The 22,025-nt window shown below is 38.6% G+C and overlaps 1 protein-coding gene across 1 annotated transcript; it reads left to right on the top strand.

Moving 5' to 3' along the window:
- Positions 1-323: 323 nt before the first annotated feature.
- LOC108339201 (uncharacterized) lies at positions 324-3,397 on the top strand. Its single transcript, XM_052878159.1, has 3 exons — positions 324-707; positions 855-966; positions 2,319-3,397. Exons 1-3 carry the CDS (start codon positions 324-326, stop codon positions 3,395-3,397), a joined length of 1,575 nt encoding a protein of 524 aa, XP_052734119.1.
- The last annotated feature ends 18,628 nt before the right edge of the window (positions 3,398-22,025 follow it).

Raw genomic sequence — 22,025 nt, 5'->3', positions numbered from 1 at the left:
GCAATGTGTCTTCCAATTTTGCCGATATCATATCATAGGCGAAAGGATAGAAATCAGACTGAAAAGTGGGAAAATTACATCTCAAGCCACCACTCCGAAGAAATCTGTTTTTAATCCGAGAAAAAAGAAGGAAGGAGGAGTGCATGCGAAATCATCAGTGCCTATGTGGGGAGGTCATACCCCCACTCGTAGCTATCCACCAAGCCCAAGCTACCCTCCCTATGTGAACAACACAACGCCTGGTCCCCAAAATTAAATCTTAACCGCTAGGATATTATCCACCACCACATGCTTCAAATAATGCTCGGAGAGCAGGAGTTGGCATGGGTCCTAATCGGAATGTTGGTCAGAACACTCATCATAGGAGGGAACTAGAGAAGAATTTCACTCCCATTCCTATGACGTACACAGAATTGTTACCTCATCTCTTAAAGAAAGACATGGCCAGTATTCGTCCCATGAAACCTTTACAACCTCCATACCCTCATAATTATGATCCAAATGCAAGATGCAATTTTCATGGGGGAAGCATTGGCCATTCGACTGAAAGGTGTATGGGTCTTAAGTTCAAAGTACAATCGCTAATTGATGCAGGATGGTTGAAGTTCCACGAAGACAAACCTAGTATTGAGGTCAACCCCCTTGCCGAGCATGAAAATGCTTCAACAAATGCCATCGAGGTTGGACGACACAAGCTAGTAAGGAATGTAAGTGAAATTCAAAGCTCCAAAAAGATCATTTTTTAAAAGGTGTTACAATTGGGTTTGCTAAGGGGCAAAAACGCTCTCGGAGAGGCATATGGAATTCATCCAAGAACTGAACATGTCATTAATGAATTTAGAAGTATTTTCCAGGATCTGATTGACAAAAGCTGCATACAAATATGCTATGAGGATAAAGAAGGAGAAGTATTTGCACAAACTGGTGGAGAGTCCAATATGACTTTACGAGAACCATTAGTGATTCGTTTCACTAGAACCCCTCCTATACTCATGACACAAGGAAGGACCTCTGTCGTTATCCAGACACCTTCCCCTTTTGCCTATGATGGACAAATTTATGAACACCAAAATATGATGTCACAAACTTGTTTTACAATCGGCAAGTATGACCGAATCGTTCAAGTAATAAAACTCGTTAAGACCAAGTATCGTTTTCCCAAAGGACTCATGACCTAGTTTAGTTATGTGATTTGTTGATTAGCTAAGACTTAAGAACGAAATAATTGGATTTTATATGCAAAAGACGAAAATAAACATGTATGCATGAGGGTGATCAATGACTAAAACAAAATACAGATACTTTCAATGGAATATATGGATGAGTATGTTGTTGGGGTTTATCAATTTCATCTTATCCACTCTCATATATTTTAGGAATTCAACATTCAATTCATCATTGTTAATGCCACTCTCTAAATTACCTTTAAAAGAAGGCTTCTCCCTAATTACGAGTTCATACGATTCCTAGCATCCCTAATAATTAGTTTATTTAGCACAGGAGCTTAAGGCAACCAATATACTTATTGGGAGAAATTCCCCGGATCTAGACTTCCCCGTACATTTCCGTATCGACAAAACCAATAATCATGCATTAAATGAGTTAAACAAAGCAAGCTTTGAGCAAAGAGGAAAAACCCTAACTAATGATGAAAGAAAGCATAGGTCTTAGATTAAGATGCAAGCACAAATTCCATATATGAGAGCTTCAAAAGATTACATTGATTCCCCAACAAACATACAAGGTTTAGTTCACCATATTCATGGTGAAACTAGATGAACAATAATGGAAGAATGAAAGATAAAACCCTAAAAAGGTGAGGTGGTAGCCTGAGCATCCAAGATCCTCCTTCAAAGGGGTGGAAGAGAGAGTATTTGCTTCGTCACAGCCAAAGATACAAACCCTAGGACAACCTAAAGCTTATATACTATTCGTAAATTACAGAAAATTAGGCCCAAGCCCAAAAATAGTGCCGCTCAGCGGTAAGTGCGCCCCTCAGCGGCCATTTTGCCCCTCAGCGGATCCAACGTGACTTCTTGAGTGCCGCTCAGCGGTAAACTGCCGCTGAGCGGTTGTTGCGACTTCTCCTTTTGCACTTTTTGATGTCTTTTCTAATTCCATCTCTCTTCTTCTTCACTTCTTTCACCAGATTCACCTTAAAACCTGCACAAAAACACTGAAATCAAGCATAAACCTGTCCAACTCTCTTATTTCTGAAAATATGAATAAAAGCATGATTTTATCTAGTTTCTAAGGATAAAGCTTGCTTTTAGTATCAATTTTAAGCATGAAAATAACAGTTTTTCAACTTTTATCAGCCTATAGAAGTGATAAGACTGTCCCATGGAAATATGACACACATGTGATTGAGGAGGAATGCGATGAGCCAATCATTGAAAATATATCAAGCATTGGCAGGATGAGGAAAAGTGGACGAATCTCTCCACCGTCGCTTTGGACAAAGGAAGATGTGGAACTTTCAAAAGAAAAGATCAGGCCATCAAATAAGAATGTTAAAGAAATTTTCGGTGAAGAGGCATGTGAATTCTTGAAATTTATACAACAAAGTGAATATAAAGTGGCGGATCAACTGAAACGCATGCCAGCAAGGATCTCCCTCTTGGAACTACTCATGCATTCAACCTCGCATAGAAAGTTGTTAATGAAAGTACTCGATGGGGCTCATGTAGAGCAGAATATTTCCTTGGACCGGTTCGAGGGGATTGTTAACAACATTACTACTAATGATTACCTCACCTTCACTGATGAAGAAATACCTGCTGAGGGAAGAGGGCACAATAAAGCCCTTCATATCTTTGTAAAATGCTTGGATCATACCATAGCATGTGTTTTAATTGATAATGGTTCCTCTTGGAATGTAATGCCTAAGGTAACACTGGAGAAATTACCATATGATGTGATTCACTTGAAGCCAAGTACTATGATCGTAAGAGCTTTTGATGGGACCAAGAGGGATGTTATGGGAGAGATAGATTTGCCAGTACAAGTTGGTCCATGTGTTTTCCAGATAACCTTTCAGGTCATGGACATTCACCCAACCTATAGTTTCTTGTTAGGTCGCCCTTGGATCCATTCGACGGGAGTGGTGCCCTCTACATTACATCAAAAACTAAAGTATGTCATGGATAATCAGCTAATCATAGTCTCAGGAGAAGAAGACTTCCTTGTAAGAGGGCCCTTGTCTACTCGCTATATCGAGGCAGCAGAGGAGGCTCTCGAGACCGCGTTTCAATCATTGGAGATCATTGGAAATACCTATATAGAATCAATGCCAGTAAATCCGTACCTGTCTTGTGCCTCTCTTATGACAGCTAAGGTCATGCTAAAAGAGGGTTTGAAGCACGGAAAAGGTCTTGGAAAATACGGGCAAGGATGAACCCTCCTGCTAGAACTTGTGGAGAATAAGAATAGATATGGCCTGGGGTACAAGCCCACCAGAGATGACAAAAGGAGAGTAAGGAAGGAAAAGAAAGAACGAAGCCTAGCTCGCATAGAAGGAAGAGATCCACTAATAGGGAAGATCCACATTTGTGATATCAGGGAGAGTTTCCGAAGCTCCGGGTGGATTAACACCAACCTAATAGCAAAAATCGGGAATGAGGATGAAGGCTCCGCATTTGTATGGCTTTGCACCTCAGAAACACAGCTCAAGAACTAGAGGACGTAGAATTTGCCCGTGATGCTTGTTGAAATGTAATAGTTTTTAAATAGCCTCAATTCTTTTGCATTCAGTTTAACGTTAAATTAAGTTTGTTTTCTTTTTTTTATTGTTTCGTGTTTATTTTTTGTCCTAAAAGACAAAATTTCTTTAAAATCAAATAATGCAGATGTGACAATGAATGTTTTGAAAACCATAATGTTGATACCCCTAATTTCGAGCACCCTATCAATAACATGGAAGATGATTATGAAATTGAGCCGGAACCCTCCCTAGAATTAATGAGATTAGTTGAGCAAGACTCCAGGGAATTAAAACCCCATCAAGAAGAAGTTGAAATATTTAATGTAGGAGAAGATAGCGAGAGAAGAGAGGTCAAAATCGGCACGGGCATGAAAAAAGAAGTGAAGGAAGAGTTATGTGCTCTGTTAAAGGAATTTAGGGACTGTTCGCTTGGTCGTACGATGATATGCCTGGTTTGGATACAGACATAGTCCAACATAGGATGCCACTCAAGCCAGAATGTCCACCGGTCAAACAAAAACTAAGGAGAATGAAACCAGAAATATCCCTAAAGATCAAAGATGAAATACGAAAGAAATTCGATGCCGGATTCCTAGCGGTATCAAGGTACCCTCAATGGGTGGCAAATATCGTGCCGGTACCAAAGAAGGATGGTAAAGTTCAAATGTGTGTTGACTACCGTGATTTGAACCGCGCAAGTCCAAAGGACAATTTCCCATTACCACATATTGACACATTAGTAGATAACATAGTTAAGTTCTCTTTATTTTAATTTATGGATGGCTTTTCGGGATATAACCAGATTAAAATGGCCCCGGAGGATATGGAAAAGACTACTTTCATCACGTTATGGGGAACCTTCTGTTATAAGGTGATGCCTTTCGGACTCAAGAATGCTGGGGCAACTTATTAGAGGGCGATGGTGGCGCTTTTCCATGATATGATGCATAAGGAAATAGAAGTTTATGTGGATGACATGATTGCCAAATCTGAATGAGAAGAGGAACACATTCTCAATCTGAAAAAATTGTTTGAAAGACTAAGAAAATTCAAACTCAAACTTAACCCAGCTAAGTGCACATTTGGTGTAAAGTCCGAAAAGTTGTTGGGTTTTGTGGTCAGTCAAAAGGGGATAGAAGTGGACCCTGACAAGATACAAGCAATAATGGAAATGCCATCCCCTAACATAGAAAAGGAGGTACGAGGTTTTTTGGGTCGGCTAAATTACATTGCTAGGTTCATCTCTCAATTAGCAGCCACCTGTGAACCCATGTTCAAGTTGTTACGTAAAAATCAACCCGTAAAGTGGAATGAGGATTGTCAGACCGCTTTCGACAAAGTCAAGCGGTATCTACAGGACACTCCTGTATTGAGACCGCCCGAGTCGGGAAGGCCACTCATTCTTTACTTAATATTATTGGATGAATCAATGGGTTGTGTGTTGGGTCAACACGACACAGCCGGAAAAAAAGAACATGCTATATACTATTTGAGAAAGAGATTCACAGACTGCGAACGACGATATTCACCGTTAGAGCGAACTTGTTGCGCATTGGCATGGACTGCTCATCGCCTAAGACAATACATGCTAAATCATTCTACTTGGTTGATATCTAAAATGAATCCTATTAAATATATTTTCGAAAAGCCTGCTCTCACAGGAAGAAATGCGTGGTGGCAAATGCTTTTGTCAGAATATGATATCGTATACGTCACTCAAAAACCTGTCAAGGGTAGTGCTCTAGCTAATTATTTGGCCCAACAACCTATTAGAGATTATCAACCGATGCAACCCAACTTTCCTGATGAAGATATCATGGCTTTGTTCGGAAAAGTTGAGGAAGGCCGAAGTGAAAAATCCTGGACATTACTGTTTGATGGGGCTTCCAATGTAAAAGGACACAAAATAGGAGCAGTACTTATATCCCCAGAGAATCAATACACACCCATGACCTCTAGGTTGTGCTTCAACTGCACCAACAATATCCCCGAATACGAGGCTTGTGTTATGGGCATTAAAGCAGCAATTTAATATAAGATAAAGATTTTGAGTGTATATGGGGATTCAGCCCTAGTCATCAACCAACTGAAGGGGGGAATGGGAGACCAGGGATGGAAAGCTAGTCCCCTATCAAGCCTACATCAGTAAGTTGAATGAGGACTTTGACTCCATCACGTTTCATCACATACCGCGAGATGACAATCAATTGGCAGATGCCTTGGCTACCTTATCATCAATGTTTGAGATTAATCGAGATATGGAAGTACCAATGATCAAAATGAAGAGCCATGTAGAGCCAGCGTATTGTCATTCCATAGATGTAGAGCCAGATGGGAAGCCTTGGTATTACGATATTAAGAACTATCTAAAGACTCAGGGGTACCCAGAAGGGGCATCTGAAAATGATAAGTGGACACTGAGGAGGTTGGCGGCAAACTTTATCTTAAATGGGGATGTTTTGTACAAAAGAAACCATGACATGGTACTCCTCAGGTGTGTGGAAGCAAAGGAGGCTGAGTCAATTTTGGAAGAGGTTCATGAAGGCACATTCGGAACACACATGAATGGGCACTCAATGGCTAGAAAGATTCTGAGAGCGGGTTACTTTTGGTTAACCATGGAACGAGATTGTTGTGCGCATGTAAGAAAATGTGAGACATGACAAAAGTATGCAGATAATATCAATGCACCACCCGTAAACCTAAATGTTTTAACGGCACCTTGGCCATTTTCAATGTGGGGAATAGATGTCATCGGGGCTATAGAACCCAAAGCAACAAATGGACATCGCTTTGTACTGGTCGTAATTGACTATTTCACCAAATAGGTAGAAGCTGCCTCCTATGCTAATGTCACTAGAAAGGTAGTGACAAAATTCATAAAAAGAGATTTAATTTGCCGATACGGGCTCCCTGACAAGATTATCACTGATAATGCCAGAAACCTGAACAATCAAATGATGAAAGAGTTGTGCGAAGAGTTTAAGAGTTGTACGGAATGGAAGCAATACTACCCTTCGAGGTAGAAATCCCATCCTTACGAGTGTTAATGGAAACCCGTTTAGAAGAAGCCGATTGGGTTTAAACCCAGTTTGATCAACTCAATCTCATAGAGGAGAAGCGGTTGACCTCAGCATGCCAAGGACAATTATACCAACAAAGAATGAAAAAAGCATTCAACAAGAAGGTACGTCCTAGGGAACTCCAAGAAGGCGAACTGGTCCTAAAAAAGATTTTGCCAATACAAAAGGATCACAGGGGCAAGTGGACTCCAAATTATGAGGGCCCGTATGTGTTAAAGAAAGTATTTGATGGTGGGGCACTTATTCTCACAAGAATGGATGGGGAGGAGTTACCTTTGCCGGTTAATTCTGACGTAGTCAAAACATTCTATGCATGATGATTCCATGATAGGGAATGATTTTAAGGTGGAATTCACATCATTGTATTATGTTTTATTCAATAATTATTTTTCTTCGTAAGGTCGCTTTTCACTTTCGATTTACCTTCCCGAAAATAATAAGCATCACAGGCACATTCACAGGGTGCGAGCTTGTCCTTAAGGGATGTCGTGAATTTAAAAAAAAACAGGAAATATAATACCAGATTTGGGCTAAACTGAATTTTCACCCATACATTCATGCATTCAACGTCATGCATGCATCATCATAGGGGTTCAAAGGAAAAAGCATAACACATCAGGCATCGCCAACTCCAACGAGAATTCACGAATTCAATGGAAGTCGACTCCACTAGTACATCAGTCGAAAAGTTGGGAGTTCTTAAATAAAAAAAAAGGAAAAAAAATTTACAAGGTTCGTGGGCCTCACCATCAAGTTATGAGGTTCGTGCGCCTCTTCATTTAATTTTACGAGGATCGTGTGCCTCACCATCAAGTTACGAGGTTCGTGCGCCTCACTGATGAGTGCATATTTATGCCCACATTTATGTTTGGAAATTAAAATTTTGATGGGATAATTGTATTTAAATGGTTGATTTTAAGTGAATTTGTGATGATTGGAATTATTGGGTTTGGGAAATAAAGAGACGTAAAAAGTAAGTTTTAGCGCATAAATTATTCTTGGATATTCTAATGTTTATTTGTGCAGCTGAGAATATAAGTTTTACTGGTCCAAATGGCAATTCAAGGCCCAAAATCAGGTTTTATTTGGAAAATAATGTACAGATGGGCCAAACAGACAACTTTTACCCTTGCACCTCCCAATTTCCCTATATACACCCCTCTCCTCTTAACCAGACCCAAATACTAAGCCCAACAGTAACCCTATTCTGAATACACCTCCTAAAATTTCCTACCCATACCTCTCCTACCACTAATTAAGCCAGATTTTATCAGATGTTGCCACGTGTCCAAATCCCTCCACTAACATATCAAACCGTCCAGATGATGCCATGTCACTTATCCTTGCACTAATTAGTGAGCCAATCAGGTTTCGCCACCTCAGCCCTAACCCATGAGCATCATCTTCCACCTTCTCCAACAAAACCCTAGCCGTCACCACCTTCCCGCCGCGCCGCTCCGTCACCGGATAGCACTCGCACCTCAATTCCAATGGCGCCACCACGACCACCTCATCGCCAGCACCGTCGCACAACAACCACTGTCAACCGCCAAGGTCGCCGCCATCAAACCCGCGAGCTCCTCCTTCATTCGCGAAATGGTCGCCGCTTTCGAAACCCTTTAATCCGGCCACCACAGTGCTTGAACCATGGCAGTTTCTCCCTCGTCGTCATCTCCTTCTTCATTGCAAATCCGCCATCCGCGAGAGGTCACCATCCTCATCCTCTTCGCGAGTTCATCTTCGCATCTCCACAGAAACCGCGGATCCTAGCCACCACTCTACCACGAGTTCCGCTGTGCCATCCGCAACCGGACTACCACGTTAAACCCAAAAGCACACGCTCTTTTCTTCCTCGCCGCATCATCCACCTTCATCGCGCCTCTCCTCCATTGACGCAAGCTCGGCACAACCATCTTCATCTTCTCATCCAAACTCCATGGACGTCATGCCTCATTCTCGAACCTGCACAAAAACCAGACCTGCAAAGAAGAACCCAGCAATCGCAAATCGCGCATAGAGCAATCCTCCATCAGCGCCGACATTCTTCTCCACAGCGGCGAAAGCGTGAACGTAGGGGGAAGCCCTTTCCCGAATTCTGAACCCTAATTTTGGGTAGGGAGGAGCCTAACACGTGTCGACCCCTCATTGGCCACGCCCTCTCTGGTCAAAATTGGTCAACTAAGGGGTTTTCTTACAATTTTAGGAATTCTGAAGGGGCTAAAGTGCAGATAGAGGAAATTTTAGGGTATTTGTGCAATTTTGGAAAGTTAGAAAAGATAAAAAAAATAAAATTCAGTTGTTGAATTAATTTAATTTAGGAATATCAACAGAAAATATCTTCCAAATAATGTTATAATTATTTAAATCTTTTAGTTATTTGGAAGATATAAGATAAAAGATTCTATCAACTGAATATTCAGAGTCCAAGCCCAATCAAGCCTATATAAAGAGACCTAGGGGACTTCACTGAATTCATTCATTCTGTGATACTCCTCTCATTTTTCTTTCATCTTGTATTCAACTCCATTCATGGAGAGCTAAGCATCTAGGGCTATTCTGCTGTAATTCCATGACGGATTCTGAGGTTACGTTCAGTTAATGCAATTATTTACTTTGATTATTGATTTAAATTGTTCTCTCTATGTCTTTTATCTCTCTATCTTGTTTAAAGTAAAGATTTTTGCATCGTAATGTGTTTGAATCTACATGCATATTGATTATATGAGTTCTAGGGTTTCTAGGTTTAATTGAGAATTTACTTTGATTGAATTTATGAACTTTCATATGATTAAATGGTTTTTACTATCAATTGAGAATGTACTTTGGTTGATTAGTAATAATTTCAACTATAATCAATTGAGAATTTACTTTGATTGATTAGCTTTTAACTTGGTTAGGAGATTTAAGAATAGACATGATTAAACACAATAGAATTTAATTGAGAATGTACTTTGGTTGAATTTATTTTGAATAATCTAGAAAGGTTTTGCATTTGATTGAGAATTTACTTTGGTTAAATGCATGATCGCCCTCGAATTAATTAAGAATGTACTTTAATTAATTTGAAACTTAAATAATAATCAATTGAACAATTATCCGTGGATAACCAATGATGAATCTATCTTGGAAAAGTAGTGGAATTAGCTTATTTCATCGTAACTGTTTTTAAGTTTCTTATTTGTTCTTTAAACATTCTCCAAACATTACCTTTATCCATAAGCATTGCATAGCATTCGTAAGAGTCAGATATTCAAAAGCAATTATGTGTTCGTTGGGAGACGACTCAGGGTTACTTTAGCCCTATATACCTTCTTGAATACTACTTGGCAATAGTGAAGTTGCCTTGAAAAGTAGTATTAATTTGATAACTTCAACGATAGCTTATCAAATTTGGCACTATTGTCGGGGAATACGGTTAGTATTTTAAATATTTTGATTCTTATTTTGATTTTTCTTTTATTTTTTATTTTTTTTTAATTTTTTTAATTTTTACCTTTATTTTTTTATTTAACGCGCATACATTTAATTTAATTTGAGTTATTTTGTAGTCTTTAGTCATTTTTGGTTTAAAAAAAAAATCTTTGTTCTTATTTTTATTAAGAATTTCTCTTGAGAAATACTTGAGGCTAGTTTGAATACACGCTGGCTAGGAAAGAGTTGATACTTAAGTTGTCCATTGTGACGCACCTCTCTTTCTTGGGAGTGGACCCAACAAGTCTCTCTTATCTCTTATTTGAAATCTTTATCTAAAGCAAGAAAAAATGAAAAAGAGAAGTAACAGAGGAACAACTTCCAGCAGATTGCGTAGTGCATGACCAGAGCTAACTTGGGAGAATTTTATCAAATTAACCCGGAAGTTGAAAGGAATTTGCGTAAGCTGCAAAGAAGATTGAAATTTGGGTGTTCTACTGAGGGAACACTTCCTACATCTGAAGTCATTCCACCTTCATTATCTCCAATCACAAACATACCATCCAATCCTTTACCTGATCCTAACCCAAACAATATGGCACAAAGAACCATCAGACAATTAGCCACCTCCCACAATACAACTATCCGAAGTAACATTGAATATCCTAATGAGGAGTGGGAGCTGAGACCTGACCTGTTAAATGCCTTACCAAAGTTCAATGGGTTATCAAGGGAGAATCCACACAAGCACTTGAGACAATTTCACATGTTGTGTGAAAACTTTAGATCTCCCAGGATCACAATAAAGAGCCTTAAAATGAGAGCTTTTCCTTTTACTCTTCAAGGTGCAGCTCAAGATTGGTGGTATTATCTCTCTGCACAGATTACAAATTGGGAAACTATTGAAAGACTCTTTCTTGAGAAGTATTTTCCTGCATCCAGATTATTAGCTATCAGTAGAGAAATTCAAGACATAAAATAGAGAGATAGAGAGAATCTTAGTGAATATTGGGAAAGATTCAAGAAACTATGTTCTTCATGCCTTCAACTCCAAATGGAAGATTTTATTCTAAGCTTTTATGAAGGCTTAAGTCCTACTGATAGGTCATGGGCAGATGCTGCAAGCGGAGGATCTTTCTTAGACAGGTCACTAGAAGATGGTATAGATCTAATAGAACGAAAGGCAGTAGACAATCAACAGTATGGCACAAGAGAAAATTCAGTGACTTTGTTGAAGGGAGTGCATGAAATTGATAATGGTGCAGTTGATGGAAAGAGGATAGATGAAAGATTGAATAAGCTAGAAAGCAAACTCGACGAGATTGCAAGTTTGTTTAAAACCTCAACTCCACAAATTGTTAAGAAGTGTGGAATTTGCATTTCAACTAACCATTATACTGATAAATGTCCTAGCTTGGTGGAGACCACTGTGGAAAACCCATCTCAAGCTTTTGCTGCAAACATGATTGGAGGAAATAGACCATACCAGAATTATCATGATTCGTCCTCTAATAGATATCAACAGAACAGACAACCTTATGTTCCACCTCAACAAAGGCAGCAATCTCAGCTTGAAATGTCAATGCAAGATTTCATAAAAACAATAGTTGAGCAAAATTCAAAAATAAAGAAATCAATTGCAGAGTTGACTCAGAGGGTGGATAACTTAGAGGCTAAGGAATCAAATAAACTGCTTGCACAAACAGTGATCAACCCGAGAAATGTAAATGCTATTACTTTAAGAACGGGTAAGCAGGTAGAAGGCCCTGAAGGAGCCCTAGAGGATGAAGATAAAGAGAAAGAAGAAGCACAAATTGATGACAATGGAGGATCAAGTGAGCCAACACCTGAATCTACCATTGAAAAATCTAGGTTAGTATCTTCTAACTCTTCTAAAAATTCTTCTTCATCTCATTCTCTACCTCCTCCATATCCAAATCGGTTAAAACCGAGAAACAAAAAAATGGAGGAATTAGACCAAGAGATTTTAAATACTTTCGAGAAGGTAGAGATCAACATTCCTTTGCTTGATGTTGTTAAACAAATCCCCAAGTACGCCAAGTTTTTGAAAGAACTTTGCACAAATAAAAGGCGTATTAGGGATAATGAGATTGTGAATTTGGGAAGAAATGTGTCAAGCTTGGTTAAGAAACACATTGAACTACCACAAAAATGCAAAGATCCAGGTATGTTTTCTGTCCCTTGTACTATTGGAAATTTAAAGTTTGACAATGCCATGCTAGATTTAGGGGCTTCCATTAATGTAATGCCTTTATCAGTGTTTACTTCTCTATCTCTGGGACCTCTTAAGACTACTGGTGTGTTCATTCAACTGGCCAACCGTAGCACAGTTAACCCTGCAGGTGTGCTTGAGGATGTCCTTGTCCAAGTAGACAAGCTAATTTTTCGTGTTGATTTCTACATCTTGGATATGAAGGATGAAGATGGAATCAAGTCATCAACTATTATCTTGGGAAGACCTTTCATGATGACAGCACAAACCAAGATAGATGTGCATGCAGGAACACTGACCATGGAGATAGGTGATGAGAAGGTGCATTTTAATGTATTGGAAGCCATGAAGCACCCAATTGAAGAGCATTCTCTATTTTGTATTGATTTATTAAGTGAAATTGTAAATAATTTTTCTATTAGTTTCTTGGACATTTTTCAACTTTTTCTCCATCTTTGGACTTTTCTTTTTCAAACATGTCGTGCCTGATTTTGGACGACGAAGAAAATTGTAAAACAGGTGATATTGAGGACACAGTGTCAATAGATGATACCTCTGTGGCGTCCGAGTGTGATGTTGAGGTGGCTGAGATTACCTTAGGCAGTAAAATTCTGCCATCTGTGGTACAACCACCCGTTTTGGAGTTGAAACCTTTACCATCCCATTTGAAATATACTTATCTTGAAAGGGATGGGAAACTCCCTGTTATTATATCTGCATTGCTTATTGATCAGCAGGAAAAACAACTATTACAGGTTATCAAAGACCACAAGAAAGCAATAGGCTGGACTTTAGCAGATATTCCTGGTATTAACCCTTCTTTTTGCATGCATAGAATACTTTTGGAGGAGGATGCTAAACCAGTGAGACAACCTCAAAGAAGAGTGAATCCTCAACTGATGGAGGTTGTCAAGAAAGAGGTAACCAAGTTGCTACAAGCAGGTATTATATATCCCATTTCTGACAGCACTTGGGTGAGCCCTGTACATGTGGTTCCCAAGAAATCTGGAATCACAGTGGTTAAAAACGAGAAGGAGGAATTGATTCCTACTCGTATTCAGAATAGCTGGAGGGTTTGTATTGACTATAGGAGATTGAACCAAGTCACTCGAAAGGACCACTTTCCTTTGCCATTCATGGATCAGATGCTAGACCGTTTGGTAGGTAAGTCACATTATTGTTTTCTAGATGGATTCTCCGGGTATTTTCAAATTTGTATAGCCTCGGAGGACCAACATAAGACTACCTTCACTTGTCCTTTTGGTACATATGCTTATCGGAAAATGCCATTTGGTTTATGCAATGCTCTTGGTACATTTCAGTGATGTATGCAGAGTATTTTTACAGACTTATTGGAGCATTGTATTGAGGTTTTCATAGATGATTTTAGTGTGTATGGTTCATCTTTTGATAATTTTTTGGCTAATCTTGCAAGAGTTTTGCAGAGATGTGAGGAAACTAACCTTGTTTTGAATTTTGAAAAATGTCATTTTATGGTGGAACAAGGTATAGTTTTGGGTCATGTTGTTTCCAGGAATGGTATATCTGTAGGTCCTGCTAAAATTGATGTTATTTCACAATTGCCTTACCCCTCTTCTGTACGAGAGGTTTGATCTTTTCTTGGTCATGCAGGGTTTTACAGGAGGTTTATACAGGACTTTAGCAAGATAGCTAATCCTCTCTCCAAATAACTTAAGAAGGATGTACCATTTGACTTTGGAGGGAAGTGCAAAGCCGCTTTTGATTCCTTGAAAAAGGCACTCACTACCACTCCCATCATCCAACCACCTGATTGGACATTGCCATTCAAGTTGATGTGTGATGCATCAAACTTTGCAGTAGGAGCGGTACTTGCACAAAGAAATGGGAAGCTACCACATGTGATATACTATGCTTCCAGGACATTGGACACTGCACAGGCAAACTATACCACAACTGAGAAGGAATTACTAGCTGTTGTATTTGCCTTGGATAAATTTAGATCATACATACTTGGATCCAAGGTAATTGTTTATACAGATCATGCTGCATTGAAATTCCTTCTAAAGAAAGCAGATTCCAAACCAAGGTTGATCAGATGGATGCTACTACTCCAAGAGTTTGACATTGAAATTTGGGATATAATTGGAGCCCATAGTCTAGTAGCAGACCATCTTAGTAGGATTGAAAAAGAAGAAGATGAAATTCCTATTCAGGATGACTTTCCTGATGAAGTCTTGCTAGCATTAACTTCTGTAAAAGGTATGTATCCTGAACCTTGGTTTGCTGACATTGTTAACTATTTGGCTGTTTCAGCTATTCCTCCATCTTTCTCCAAATCTGAGAAAGCCAAATTGAAAAGTGAGGCGAAGTACTATGTTTGGGATGAACCATTCTTATGGCGCATTGGTAGTGACCAAGTTGTAAGGAGGTGTGTTCCTGACATAGAGATACCTTATGTGCTTGAATTTTGTCATTCATCACCTTTTGGAGGACACTATGGCACGCAAAGGACAGGTAGGAAGGTGTTGGATTATGGATTATATTGGCCTACCATCTTTAAAGATGCACGAAGGATATATGAAAATTGTGAGCAATGTCAGAGGGCAGCTAGATCCATCACTAGGAGGGAAGAGATGCCTCAACAACCCATGCTATATTGTGAGGTATTTGATATTTGGGGTATTGACTTCATGGGTCCTTTTCCTTCTTCTTCTGGGTTTTCTTATATTTTGCTTGCTGTAGACTATGTTTCTAAATGGGTGGAAGCCATAGCTACAAGGACTAATGATGCTCGAGTTGTTATGAGTTTTGTCAGATCTAACATTTTCTGTAGGTTTGGAATACCACGAGCCATCGGTAGTGATCAGGGGACCCACTTTTGCAATAAGCTGTTAGAGAATATGTTGAAAAAGTATGAGGTGACGCATCGCATTGCTACACCATATCACCCCCAAACTAATGGACAAGCTGAGGTCTCTAACAGAAAGATCAAGAAGATATTGCAAAAGCTAGTGAAGCCAAATAGGAAGGATTGGGCCGCAAGATTGGATGATGCACTTTGGGCACATCGGACGGCCTACAAAGCACCAATAGGTATGTCACCTTTCAGGGTTGTATTTGGAAAAGCTTGCCATCTACTTGTGGAGATTCAACACCGAGCCTATTGGGCTGTGAAAGCTTGTAACTTAGAAATGGAAGTGATAGCTGAAGGCTTCAGCTGAATCGGGAGACGATGGAACTTGAGTGATTTGGACTGCTCGAGGCATCCTTGACATTGATGCGCAACGGAAAGAACAGAGAAAGCAAATGATGTAGCAGAAACAACGGAAAAACTAAGAACCCTAGGTTTAGAGATTTAATCGGGAAAAACTCTAGGATTGAAGGTAAGGGAGGATTTAATCGGTGGAGAAGAAGATCTAACCGATGGAGCTGAAGGAAATCTAAGAAATAACCTAGAGGCAGAGGAAACCCTAGGCTCGTGATTATGTTCGGTGAAGAGGTTTGAATGGATGTGGTTCGAAGAGGCTAAGGTTGGATCGATGACAAACTGAAGCGAGGAACCTGATTCGATGATGAGAGTTAGCACGGTGAAGGTTCAGCGATGATGAGGATGAGGTTTGTGGATGAAGAGCTCTCGAGAGAGAAAACGTAGGTAAGGACGCGAAATGAGGATATGGAAGTTGTGCTGATGGAATCTCGCGAGAGAAAAGGCACGCGTGGCAGTAGACCTGACGCAAGCCACAATGAAGCTAGCAATTGGAGAGAGTGGCGTGAGATGGATGCTACGGAGGAGTGAGAATCTGATAATGGAAAATGAGAGAATGATAGTGTGAGATGGAAGGTGGCTAGAGGAGATCCTTTGGGATTCTCTAGCCTTGACTTTCAAGGTAGAATTGCTCTGGAGTGCTCTCAACAGAATAACAATTCATTATGCTCAAAAAGTATCTTACAAGCGGTGGTGACATGGCTATATATAGGACTAAAAGTCCCTCCTATCTAGTACATGCCTAACACCTTTTACACATGCTTTAATAAAAGTAAAAGAAATACTACACTAAACTAATTGGGCTTGGGCCCCGTCTATCATCCCCTCCCCCTTGGAAAGGATTTGTCCTCAAATCTGATGGTGCTTCTGAAGACTTATTTTTGTTGGCTTCACAAGGTTTCCTCCTGGGTCAAATATCCATCTACAATAAGCATTAAACATATCTCTAATTAGTTTTCTTTGACCCAATAAGATATATAAAAGACTGTGTGTAGAAGAAGGTTTCCTAATTTTGAAATTTTTAATTTTAATATAACAAAGAAACCTTTCTTCATTTGAAATTTTATTTGTATCTTGAGTTATTGGTAACCATAAAGGTAACCATAACCCAAGTTGTGACTTTGCATGTGTTGAAAGTGATAACAATTTTAAAGATGGAGTGTCAACTTCTTTGAAAGAAAAGTGAAATTTGGAAAATTCAAATATAAATGGAGAAAAGTGAGAGGATAGAAAACCTTCCCTTAAGAATCTAGCTTCTAGGGTAGGAGGAAATGTTGCCCTTAGTTGCTTTTTCTTTTCTTCCATTTCTATTCTTTCAACTTCTTCCTTTTCTCTTCTTTGTGCTTCTTTTCTCTCTTTCTCTCTTCTTTTCTCTTCTTCTCTTCTTTCTCTTTCTTCCTCGTCTCTTCTATCTCTTTCTTCCTCTTTTCTTCTCTTGTTTTCTTCTTCTTCTCTTCTCTCTTGCTCTCTTGTTTTCTCTTCTTCTCTTCTCTCTCTTCTCTCTCTTTCTTCCTCTTCTCTTCTTTCTTTTTCTCTTCTCTCTTTTTCTCTTTTCTCTCTTACTTCTTGCTTTTGTTTTTCTCTTTTTAATCTCTCAATTCTATATTTGCTTGTCTCTTCCCATAGCCTCTTAAGTTTTTCTAGAAACTCACTTTCCTTACGAGAGAACCCACTTAAATTTTGAATGAATGACTCACCTTCTCTAATAAGCTCTCTCATAAGTTCTAAGTTTCTTTCAATTTCTCGAGGCACAAACTTTCTTCTCATACAAGCTTTCAATTCATTCCAATCATGAATGGGATATTTTATACCTATCTTAACATGATATTGCCTATCATCCCACCACTCTCTTGCATGTTTTTCAAAACTAGAAGTGTAGAGACTAAGAATATAAGATTCATTATCTCTAGAATAGAAGGATTCAGATTTACTTTTTCTAACCATGAATGAATGCATGTCATCAATTTCCTTTTCCCAAGCTAGGTATGTTAATGCACCAATGTCATCACCAAAGAATGAAATACTTTCACTAGCTTGTTTATACAAATCATCTTCAATCCTATCAAATTCATAAAATGAACAAGACTTCCTTTGAGCTTTATCATGTTCTCTTTTGAGGTCTTTGTAACTAAATTGCTTATCAAAATTAAAATTCCTAGAAGACCTATATGAATAACAAGACATCTTTGTTTCTAAAAGTTTTTCTAGTGTAGAAGATATACAAGATTCACACTTAGACAAGTCCCAGGTAAGAGAGGTGAGTCATGAAGACTGCTTAAGTACCAAGTCTTGCCTTGCCAGAAATGTCTTAGGTTACTACTAGTTACCCTTTAAACTAAAATCACTTTTAAAATCAAAGGACACAACTCACAAACAATCACAACAATTAAACACTAAAAGACGAGACTCTTCGGACTCTAATGTGACAAGGCTTAGAGTTTAATCTCTTTTAGCCTAAATCACCCCTAAACGTAAGACACACAAAATTAAACACAAACAAGAAAAGTTTTGCCAAGAGTTGAAAGAGCACCAAGGACTCTTCCAAGACACTTGGACTTTGAATGACCTTTTACAATGAAATTAAAAGAAAGCTAACACAAAAACCTATTACACATAAAAAATGACGAAAACAATTACTAAAGATTCAAACAGCTGCCACGGTCTGGTCCAAATAGTTCATTATTGCATGTCTTTTCTTCAAAGCCTTTATACGCACTTAGACTTATTGCTTTTGGACAAATTTGGGGTCTCCTAGCTCTTGGGTTCAACTCTTTCTTGGGCTTGTACACTTGATGCAGAGAAAGGTTCCTATTGACTGTCCATTACAATGTGTTGCATAGATAAAACCTGCACAGATATTCAGACCAACATCAACAATTCACACGTTACAAGTAGTTACAAACCATGACAAGAACAGTTTAATCAAAGCAGAAGCCATTTAAGGTAAAAGAAACTCCTTTCAGTTCAAAGCTTCCACATGAAGTGCTTAGGTTGTTGTTTTCTCAGTAAACATCTGCTCAAATTAAACTCTCAAACATCAGCTCTGCACACATAAATCTCAACAAACTCCAGCAAATGCAAATGGATAGTGAGTTAAATTCAGATTGGATGTAATTCAATGCAGAAACTAACCACCTAATTAATTCAACCGCCAAGTTAAAACTACAATTTAGGTGCTTTAATCACTTCCTAAAACTGGAGGATGCATTGGCAATTAAAAACAAATTGATGCACAACTGATGATGACAAGAACAACCTTTTCAGAAAAATCAGTGAATTACACTGGGCAGAAACAATGGACCAAACTAGTCAAGAACAATGTCCTAAACTAATTCAGAAATTAGTGGAACATGCTAATCAAATAAATGTACAAAGAGTAATGTGAGGCAAATCAGAAATTGGCAGTTTTAAAACAGTGTTGTTGCACTTCCAGAAATGCTCATAAAACAATCAGCACATTATTTGCAAATCCTATGCATCTACCAATTTCCCATTGATGGACAAATTTATGAGCACCAAAATATGATGTCACAAACTTGTTTTTCAATCGGCAAGTATGACCGAATCGTTCAAGTAATAAACTTGGTAAGACCAAGTATCGTTCTTCCCAAAGGACTCACGACCTAGTTTAGTTATGTGATTTCTTGATTAGCTAAGACTTAAAGACGAAATATTTGGATTTTATATGCAAAAGACGAAATTTAAATATGTATGCATGAAGTTTTGATCAATGGCAACAAGCAAAAGATAAACACTTTCAATGAAATCTATGAATGAATATGTTGTTGGGGGTCAATTTCATCTCATCCACTCTCATACATTTTAGGAATTCAACATTCAAATCATCATTGTTAATGCCACTCTCTAAAGTACCATTCTAGATGGCTTCTCCCTAATCACGAGTTCATACAATTCCTAGCATTCCTAATGATTAGTTCATAAGTGCAGGAGCTTAACGACAACCAATATAATATTGGGAGAAATTCCCCGGATCTAGACTTCCCCGTACGTTCCCGTATCGACAAAACCAATGATCATGCATTGAATGAGTTAAACGATGCAAGCTTTAAGCAAAGAGGAAAAACCCTAACTAATGAGGAAAGAAAGCATAAATCTTAGATTAAGATGCAAGCATAAATTCCATATATGAGAGCTTCAAGAGATTACATTGATTCCCCAACAAACATACAAGGTTTAGTTCACCATATTCATGGTGAACCTAGATGAATTACAATGAAAGTATGAAAGAATAAACCCTAAAAAGGTGAAGAGGTAGCCTGAGCATCCAAGATCCTCCTTCAAAGGGGTGGAAGAGAAAGTGTTTGCCTCGTTTCTGCCAAAGATCCCTAACCCTAGGAAACCCTAAGGCTTATATATCATTCGTAAATTACAAAATTTTAGGTCCAAGCCCATTAAAGTGCCGCTCAGCGGTAAACTACCGCTCAGCGGTAAGTGCGTCAGCTCGGTTCTTCCCCTCAGCGGCCATTTTGCCCCTCAGCGGTCCTCCCGTGAGCTTCTGAGTGCCGCTCAGCGGTAAACTGCCGCTGAGCGGCAGTTGCGGCTTCTCTTTTTGCACTCTTTGATTCCTTTTCTGATTCCCTCTCTCTCATTCTTCACTTCTTTCACTAAATTCACCTTAAAATCTGCACAAAAACACTGAAATCAAGCATAAACCTGTCCAGCTCTCTTATTTCTGAAAATATGGATAAAAGTATGATTTCAAGCTAGTTTCTAAGTCTAAAGATTGCTTTTAGTATCAATTTTAAGCATGAAAATAACAGTTTTTCAACTGTTATCACAACCCCAAACTTAGAACTTTGCTTGTCCTCAAGCAAACAAAATGTAACTCAATCTCCAACCAATTCATATGATGGTTCACTCATTCAAAAATCCTTTTTTTTTTTTTCAAGATAAATAACAACTTTCACTCAAACTTATGACCAAGAGTTCATTCAAGATGTGCACATGCTTTAGTGTTCACAAAGTCATTTAGATTCCAACAAATGCTATTTTTCATGAATGATCAATCAATTAAGCATGGATGTTCATGTGCTTATGGAATATTTCCTCACTAGGTAAAGTGTTTCACTCAACACACAAGTGTATAAGAGGTAAAGTGTTTCACTCCTTCACTCTACTATCACAATGTCACATGAATCAACTTGGCCTTTCATTTTACCACAATCAAAAACATTCACAAGCATGCATCATCACAAGGACTTTTCAATGACTTATAATGTGGCTGGGCTAACAAGAAAATTGGTTTTTCTGGATCACAAAATCCTTGAGTTAAGAGAATCATAACAACACAATCATCTTATTCATTCCCAACTTTCTTTTACCTTTGCATTTGCATTGAGCTTTACTTCTTTTTCTTTTCTTTTCTTTTTCTTTGCATATTCTTACTTTTTAGCTCTTAGCTCAATGCTTTTCTTTTCATGTTTTCCCAACAACCCCAAACTTGAACATTTAACAATACCATACAAGATCTTCTACTTAACTCAAGGTAAAGATTTTCAATCAAAGGTTTTCAGTGTATGTTCAAGGCTAAGGGTTCAAAGGATAGAACACAACGTGTTCTCTTTTAGTAGGCTTACTTTATGAATTTGGCCAATAAAAAGGGTTCCAACAAATGGCCTTGATCACATGATGCAAAACAAGCAATTGATTCAATCATAGAAAACCTGGGCAAAATCATTCATGCTTTCAAAGTAATAGCATTCAATCATACCAAAAACTCTGGAGCTCAAAACCTCACATATAAGCTCATTCACATTTAACATACACATCCTGCTTAATCTCACAATCACAATCATAATATCATGCATTTGTTCACAAAGCTTGTGAACCACCTATATAAGCATTTTAATGTGCACATCTATCTCAACATCAATCAATCAATAAGCATCATCAAGCAGTACTTATCACACAATCACAGTTAATAGCAAACCATCATAACAAACTAGGTGTTCAATAGAGTACATCAAACCCTAATCTAAAAACAAAAACAAATAAGTTCAGAAAACTTAAACCACAAAAGCATAATCATATGATAGCATTCATCAGTAAATGCTATCTCAGCTCCTCATCAGTCAGAGCTGTCCTCTGTATCTTCCTCTTCCTCCTCATCTTCATCATCCTCAAATGCATCCTCCTCCTCAGCTTCATCTTCTTCCATATCTCTAGCTGAAGCTTCAGCTGCTCCAGCTCCTCCTCCATGTACTGGTTCTTCTGGCCAAGCTACTACATTGTGGAATTCATCCATAGTCCACCTGTGGGCTGGAGGTGTATCATACATCCCCACTATCATCTCAGCAGTGGCCACCTGCCCTTTTTGAATGGACTGTA

The sequence above is a fragment of the Vigna angularis genome, chromosome 5 (genome assembly GCF_016808095.1).
Source record: "Vigna angularis cultivar LongXiaoDou No.4 chromosome 5, ASM1680809v1, whole genome shotgun sequence".
Classification (NCBI taxonomy): domain Eukaryota; kingdom Viridiplantae; phylum Streptophyta; class Magnoliopsida; order Fabales; family Fabaceae; genus Vigna; species Vigna angularis.
Note: the sequence above shows the minus strand (reverse complement) of the source record. Positions and strands in the feature narration are given on the sequence as shown.

Coding starts and splice junctions, on each gene's coding strand:
- LOC108339201 (XM_052878159.1), top strand. CDS start 324: ATGGGTCCTAATCGGAATGTTGGTCAGAACACTCATCATAGGAGGGAA. Junction 708..854: donor GACACAAGCTAGTAAGGAAT/GTAAGTGAAATT, acceptor AGTATTTTCCAG/GATCTGATTGACAAAAGCTG. Junction 967..2,318: donor ACGAGAACCATTAGTGATTC/GTTTCACTAGAA, acceptor AACTTTTATCAG/CCTATAGAAGTGATAAGACT.